This window comes from Charadrius vociferus, unplaced genomic scaffold, assembly GCF_000708025.1.
Source record: "Charadrius vociferus isolate BGI_N301 unplaced genomic scaffold, ASM70802v2 scaffold549, whole genome shotgun sequence".
NCBI classification, from domain to species: Eukaryota; Metazoa; Chordata; class Aves; order Charadriiformes; family Charadriidae; genus Charadrius; species Charadrius vociferus.
Genome location: NW_009650103.1, coordinates 2,872,400 through 2,880,746, shown reverse-complemented (window position 1 = coordinate 2,880,746; position 8,347 = coordinate 2,872,400). Strand labels below are relative to the sequence as shown.

General features: G+C 43.7%; 1 protein-coding gene across 1 annotated transcript in view; it reads right to left on the bottom strand.

The window, feature by feature from the left end:
* The window catches only part of UBAC1 (UBA domain containing 1), a gene marked incomplete at its 5' end in the record, with an annotated part of 19,487 nt that extends 11,144 nt beyond the window's left edge, over positions 1-8,343 (bottom strand). Inside the window, 2 exons of the mRNA XM_009892341.1 lie at positions 1,594-1,714; positions 8,281-8,343. Of these exons, the coding sequence (XP_009890643.1) occupies positions 1,594-1,714; positions 8,281-8,343 (184 nt within the window). The remainder of the gene's footprint in view (positions 1-1,593; positions 1,715-8,280) is intronic.
* Between the last annotated feature and the right edge of the window lie 4 nt (positions 8,344-8,347).

Below are 8,347 nucleotides of genomic sequence, written 5' to 3'. Positions count from 1 at the left end.
GCCCACCTGGGCAAGTCTTGAAGGCAAGCAAGTCCAGTCGCAGATATCCCACGTGACTTGGCACAAGCTTGATTTGGGGCTTTAAGTCTAATACTTTCCCCTTACAAGGCACCCTTTTTCTAGGCATCACGTGATACTTCACAAGTTTCTAGCACCTCAGTTACTACCACGTACATTCTAAGGGTGGAAAGATGCAGACACACTAGCAGTTAAGAGCCCAAAACAGGCCTGTGCAGCATCTGCAGTCCTTCAGCCAGATACAGCTTGACACGCAGTTTTTAGTTCATTGCATTAAGCAGGTAAAAAGCAAACAAAGCACGCTTCGCACAACAAGTTTCCTTGGTCTGGCTCCGCAAATAACAGCCAAGAGCAACAGCTGGTGAAGGCTGTTAACCCTCATTTGTCCAGCTGATCAGAACGCGAAAGGATCCACATGCTGACTCTTGGCTGCCCTGCGCAGTCAGCCGGTGGCGATCAGCTGTTGGCTGCGATCTTGTCTCCCTGACAAGCCAGGCACATGAAAGGCAGAGCACATTGCAGAGGAAAAAAAAAAAAAAAAGAGTGAAGAGGCATTCGCATGACAGCTTACTATGACTAAACAGTTAATACTGCTTAGCTGCTGCAAACTGCAATTCAAAACTCCGTAGGAGCCGGCACCTCGCCTAGAAATAATACACCACCAATCAGCAAAACTGCTGTCCCTTGCCTTTGCCTGTGATGGCACTTCTCAGCTCCTGTCCAGCACTAAAGGTGATAAGTGACACTGCCTTGGAAAAGACACCACACTGCTCGTGTTCACGGTAGCGGTTCTCCAGCCTGCATGAACTCATGCAAAAACCCGGCAATTCTACTCGTGCTGAGTTTCTGGTTCAGACAATATTTCAGACTACAGCAGTTCTGCTTCTCTCACTTTCTGCATCACTGCCTTTTAACTCAAAGAAGGGGCCATTAGCTTAAGCTGTGTAGTAAAAACCGACTCCAGCTCTCATCTTCAGATCTTCTTTTGTTGCACATTAATCCTTTACACCTTTAAAGTTCAGGGGCAAATACACACCTCACATATTCTACTGTAGTCAGTGATGCCATAGTGTAATGGATTCTGACCTACGTTTGCAGAGGACAGAATGAGATCTAAACTGCAGATACTCAGATACACTTCAGCAACCATGCTTCTGCTTGACCTGAAAAACCTCAAGAAACCTCCAAAAGCACTAGGCTGTGTCATGGAATACTCGGTGATGACAACTATTTTTGAATCATTTTGAAGGATAAATGCTGCCCCGGAGGTTTAAAAGAATTCCTTTAAAAGGAAATAAAAATAATCTGTTTAACTTAGTGACTTAATGAACACTCCTAATTCCTTTTCAACTCTTAAAAGGAAGAGTGAAGAAAACCAAACTGGTCAAGGTGCTTTCTCAGGGTGGGGAGAGGAGGGGGGGAAAGTGTTTTTTCCTCTTCCTTTTTTGCCACCTTATTAGCTTCCTATGACAAAGCAGAGTAGACATTAAGAAGGTTACTGTCTGGAACTCACCAAATACTGAAACACAATCTCATGTTTCCAGGCTAATAGGATTAAAAACCAGACAATCTTACCTCTATCTTGAATGTTTTCCTCCAACACTGTTTTCGTGTCTGTCAGCACTTTCTCAGAAGTAGCATGTATCAACTTATGATGTGTCATGGTTTTTGGATCCTCCAAGCTGCCAGGTACACACTGCAGTAGATAATAAATAATGAAGATCAGAGGACAGAAATAAGCCTACTGCATGAAATCGCTGCACCTTACATTGAAGATTCTCCACATACAAACTGTGCCATCATTTACTAGCTTCTTAATAGCTTAAGCTAGAGGTCAGTGCACAGAATGTATTTTATTAAAGAAACTGAGGCTTGAGTTGTGCTGTAACAACACTGCCTGTGGTAGGTTTCCGTCTGCATATCCAAGCTCCTGGCTGGGAAGAATAATCAACAAAAGAAAGGATTCTAGCCTGCCTCCCTTGATGCTGTTAAATTCATAGCTACATCAGGGAGTTGAACCCAACGATCCTTAGGGGTCCCTTCCAACTTGAGATATTCTATGACTTAATTGCCAACTGGTTATGATGCTCTAAAAAAAAAAAAAAAACCACAAACCTTCTTTAGACAGTTTCAAAGACCTAACATTACAGCCCAATTGCCCCAAATGAGCCCTTCAAGGATACCAGCCTCTGTGACGGGATTTATACTTTTGCAGTGCAGTACATCTCTGTCACACTTAATTCTGAGTGCTTGGTCCTACAGTCAGGCCTATGGAGATTTGCAGCAAAGCAAGGATGCTCTAAGACCCACAGCTACGTTAATTCTGCACCAGATCGCTAGGGTCACTCACTCTTAGCGAGAAGTGTGCTGCAGCAGCAAAGAAAGCCAACAGGATCCTGGGTTGCATCAACCAGGGCATCACCAGCAGAGACAAAGAAGGCATTATCCCGCTGTACTCCACGGTTGTCAGGCCACACCTGGAATATCGTGTTCAGTTTTGGTCCCCGCTATCCAAGAGAGATGTGGACAGGCTGGAGAGGGTCCAGGGAAGGGCCACAAAGATGATGAAAGGACTGGGAAGCCGTCTGAGGAAAGGCTGAGAGAACTGGGTTTGTTCAGCCTCGAGAAAAGAAGGCTTAAGGGAGACTTTAGCACCACGTTCCAGTATTTAAAGGGTGGCTACAAAGAAGATGGACACTCCCTTTTTACAAGGGGTAACACAAGTTCCCCCTGGGGAGATTCTGATTGGACACAAGAAGAAAATTTTTCACACTGAGAACAATCGGTCATTGGAATAATCTCCCCGGGGAAGTGGTGGATTCCCCATCATTGGACACTTTGACGATTCAGCTGGACAGAGTGCCAGGCCATCTTGTCTAGACTGTGCTTTGCCAAGGAAGGCTGGACCAGATGATCCTTGACGTCTCTTCCCACCTGGTATTCTATGAGAAATCTTAGGGTAGCAATTAGTATTATGAACTAAGAATGCAGATCTACAAAGAGCATCCAGTGTTTTTGCAGAAGGGAAGGCTATAATAATGCAGTATGTTTCTCATTTGCGTCAATAGAGGAGAGACTCTGCTTCATCTAATAATTATTATTTACACACTGTCAGACTAAACAAGCCAGTTTAGCTGCCAGCAGTGATTTTGGTATACTTGACCTTAAACTGGGAAGGAAACAGGAGTTTCTGCACCTCATTTCAAGCTGAAATCAACAGGTTTGGCTGCTGGAGCCCTAACCTGGGTTCCTTCTGAAAGTGTTGAACATTCACAACTTTTCTTTCCAATCATAAATGATCAGCATACAGTAATTTTTTCCATATACGAATGCTGTGCTCAATTCCTTGTTACAATTCTAAATTTTATGTCAATTAATTCACTAAGAAATCAAGTTCAAATCCTAAATAGAGCATGCGCACACACAGGCCTTGAACTGACTCATCTTCCCACCACAGTGACTACCAGATCCACAGTGATACATTTCAAGAACATTACATCAATGCATCTGGAGGCTTCTAATTTGTTTGAGTGGAAAAGGAAATCGTAGTGGTTGCAATTCCAGAAAGGCAAAATTAAAAATAACTTACCAAAACAAAACTGATGCTGCTGTTCTCACCACAAAATAGGACACTTCATACTCACCTCACCTGCTCTGCTCACAGAAAACAGCTTTTAATGACACTTCTTTCAATACATGTTTCTACCAAGCCACTTTTGGCGTGTTCGCAGGAGAGAGCATTCACCCTTCACATAACAGAGACATTTCCAGAAACCCCACTGAAATCTGTGCTTCACTTTGATGTAGCATTTAGTCCTGCTCATCATAATACCCATCATCAGCCTCCTTCAAAGGAATCCTTTTAGTCCACCATCACCTTTTCTGTTGTGACTGCAACTGATGGAAAACTCAGCTACCTGCTCTGTCTCCAATCATAACACCCTTGTTGTCAACACAGATAGATCTTCAGTTCCTCATCTGAACTTCTGTACAGTTCTGATGCCTCGGTAAGATTGAGGTGAGAATGTCTGAGTCCTGCTTTGTATAACAGTAGCTTCTTACCAATCCTTCAGCGTATTAACTGCTGAACAAAAGCCAAAGAATGCATTAAAGCCCAGAAACAGCTGGGAGTACCTCCTGCAATTGATCTGATAAGTTATCCAAAACACCTAAGAGTACATTAGTGGAACATCTCTCCAAACAAGCTCACAATATTACTGTTACTGATCCTTAGTGTCAGATTCCAAAAGGAAGAGCAAGAATATGGGAGCTGGGAGATGTACGTTTGGGGTGGGACAAGATGGGACACAACATGGACCTATGATCCATTTTTTTTCCCCTAGCACATATAAAGGGGGGTGTGCATGCAATCATAATACTAATAAAGTAAAAGCATAAGTGAAAAAAACAGAAGTTATGTTTTAAAAGAAAGTCCTGTGGACACCTACTCTTCCTGTTCCTATAACCACTTTGCTAACAACTGCATGGAACAATAAAGCATGTATAGACAGTACATATATCAAAGAGACTGCTCAGTGAAATTACTTGGCTTATCTTAACATTTTAACATGCCCTGGAAACAGAAAGGCCATCTTAACAGGCAACGCCTCTACTAGCTGTCAACAGCCTACCAGGAACTACCACCACCAATCATCAGATCTCACTGTGGAATCTTGCTTCATGAGAACCGTATCTGCCCAAATACAGTGGTTTTGTATTAAATACAATGCGTTAAAGTGTAACTGAAAATATCTTCCTGCCCAGAGAGAACAGCACTGGTAATCTAGAGGGAGAGCGGTAAGGGGGAGAGGAATTCCATGCACAGTGCAGAGGAAGCATCTGTCCCACAAGTGAAATGAAGACAAGAAATCAGGATGCACCCCCCAGGGCACTGCGGGGCACAGCTGGGGTTAAGGAGCACTGCTCCTTTGGCAATCAGAAGTGCAGTATGCTGGTGAAAATGAGCTCTCGCATCTTTTTGTACAAAAGGATTGCAAGGAGGCAATCTGCTGTTTCATGGTTTTGCTTCCAGCATAAATATTTGCATTTCTTTAACACCGGAGTTCATGGCAGGCTGCTTTGCCAGGCAGGTGAGAAACCTTTGTTCACAGATGCCTTGAGCAACTGCTGAAATTGTAAGCCCTGGTGATGCTAAATGCTATTTGTGAAGCCTGGAATCCTGATAAACCACAAGGCTTTCTATTTTTAAAATAAGAAAATAAAAGCAAACAAAAAATGCTTTAACAGAAACATTTGAAAATAGTTCTGACACTCCCTACTACTAAACTTGGGTGGCTTAAACCATCTGCATCCCTCAAAGTATCCAAAACACGCCCAGGGGCATGAACCTACCTTATCTTGGTACTCTGAGAACTAGCACCTTGCATCTCTGTTCCACAGATACTCCTTATCATACCTTAAAACCCAGGTGAGTACCACTGAGACAGCTTAAGAAAAAGGGGAACAGAAGCACAGACGCATTAAAAGCTTGCCCCAAGCTGCCAGGAAAATTATAGGTACAGCTTACATACACATACAGCCCACATTTGTGCATCCCGAGCGCATGATCACAATTAACATCAGTATTTCAGAAATACTGCTGAGCTTCAGTGAGAAGCAACAGTCTCCTGTAATTCGAGTATCAGAACCAGGACTGCCTACAGCACCACTGGCCAGTGCTGGGCTGGGCTTGGCCTGTCAACGCTGGGCATATGAATTATGGATCATAAAAATATTTAAGTCAAGCTTGAGCTTCCATGGTTAAGATGACCCTTCTCAATTCTGGTCCTGAAATGGACAGTTGCTTTTTAAGGAAACCACAGGAGAGCTCAGGGCCTGCTCCTGCCAGCTGTGCTCCTGCCGGGGTGGTGGGGCCTTGCGCAGGGTCAAGTGACTGTTCCAAGACAACGTTTTGATGGTAAAACAAGTTCAGTAACAACTAGAAGGAAAACAACTTATTATCAGGTATTTGTTAAATGACTACATAGCATAACTAAAGGCAGCAGTTTAACAACACTAAATTGCTACAGGTCAAGGGATGAAATTAGTGGAAGGGTTTTTGGTTGGGTTTGTTGGTTGGTTGGGTTTTTTTTGCTTTATCTGTAACGAAAAAAAAACCCAAAACACAAAATTCAAGAATAAAAAAAAAAAAATCAAGTGTGACACTTCAGAGACCAGTAAGCATTTGAATGTTATGGAGGGAAAGGTGGCCACCTTCTTAGTTCAAATCCCTTACAAATATTATCTTCCTCTGCTTCCTGAAAGAATGATTTCAAAGACTTCACGGAACATAATAATCAGCATCTTGCATGAGATGGCTGCATAAATTATCTCAAGGTGCTATCAAGATTCATTGCAACATACCCATGATCAGGAATCATGATTTTTCCATTTCTATTTTTCCTCTCCATAAAACTATGTATTATCCATAATGGTTATGCAAATCCAAACCATTAGCACAAAGCAGCAGAGAATGAAATCAAACATCATGCCAAGTTATCAATTGTCTTCTGCCCTGACTCGCACTGCAATGCAAGCATCTATTCAATTAAGCTTCCTGATAATTAAAGGCCTTTCAGCTCTGCACATATGCATGTAATCATTACCCCACCCTGTTTTGGCAGTCTTTGTACCACTCTTCTGCTTAATCACTCAGCTGCGCCGAAGGGGGACAAGAGGGGAGCACTAGACTTCTTCCAGGAACATAACAGCGTGGGGAGCCCTGCACCCCCATTTTCCCTCAAGAAGGATTACTCCTACCTCAGGCGAGAAAACCCAAACATAGCCCTTCTCATCCCTAAATCAAAAAGCACTTACAAAGTCTATGGGACAAGAAAAAAGCGTGTGCTGTGACCTGTAGTTTCCAGGGGTTCTAGTTGAAAGCAAACAAGTAGCAGCCCTGAGACAGAGGGCACCTGGGCTGCTGCCCACCCGTCCTTCACAGCGTGCTCTTTCAGAAAATAAAACCTGTTACCCTTCAAATGGGTGTTAAGTAATTGCGTATTACAGGTATGTTCTCCTATTACAACTGTGGTTTATGAAAAAAAAAGTCTTTGCAAGACTTTGAAGACAAAACCCCACTATTAAATGCAGTTTAGTAAATTGCACTCCCAGAGATGGGAGTACAGGCTCTTGCTTTTGCCACTGAAAAGTTACACATCTCTCAGCGAGAAATTCAGCAGGTTGCAACTCAAGCTGCCAGACCACGCTGTGTGGGTTCCAGAATGGCAGATGTTAGGACAGTCCTGGACACGGGTCACAACCTTACACGCTGCTGTTGTCAATCATGTTTTTGCTTTAACATAAAACACTGTCACGGCAGATCTTCAAAATTCAGTCCAATAGTTTTGAAACAACTGGTTTTAACACGTAGTACAAAGAGCCTGTGTTTTCCAGCTCAGCTTCTACAGATTGTGCCTATGCGTTCTCACACGTCTTCTCTTCCAGACAGCAGTTAGTAGTTTACCCTTTGGACACGTCCATTAAGATCTCACTGCTTAGAGCACTGGGAGAGCATTAGACAAGTCTATTACCTCCCCACCGAATATCCCGCTAGCTACTGCGCCAACAGAGGCTACGGCTGTACTAAGACTTTTTCAAAAAAGGGAAGTTCTCCTCCACAGCTACTACTTTCCTTGTCTGTTCTTAAATATAAACAAAAAACAAGCCAGGCTATAATTTCTGAGGGGAAATTATCAGAAGCAAGTACACCAGTCTCTTAAAACGCATAGTGACCAGTGCATAAAGTGCACGCAGGAGCTGGTGGTCTCTAACTCTACTGCAAAACATATGCCAAATTCTGTAACTAAAGGTTGCAAAGTAATTTCCCCCGAAATCCTGCTTTTCCAACACACAAGACTCTTGAAAGGGGCATTTTCTTTCTATATGGAACCGTTTCATATAATTTGGAGGGTGGTGGTGGTAGACCAGGCAAACCAGGAAACCAGAATATAAAACCACTTGTATACTTGAGCTACTTTAAAAAAAAAAAAAAAAAAAAAAAAAAAAAAGAAAGACTTTTACATGACTTTGGAAAAATCTGTTTTGTTCACACGGGGACCTGCCTGCCCTCCACCCCGACCATGATTTTCAGTCCCAGCCCAGAACACGCCGCGTATGGCAGAAAGCGCAGAGATTTCGGCGCTATCTCTGCCTCACACCCTCCCCGGGCTCGCTGCTCCCTCCCAGCGCGCCGCACGACCCGGGAGCCGGCCGGGGGAGGCTCCCAGCCCCGGGGGAACGGGACGGGACACCCCTCCTTACGTGCTTCAGGCATCGCTCCTTCAGCTTCTCCACCGTGGTGTCCTCGGGGACCTCCTCCAGCCACCCC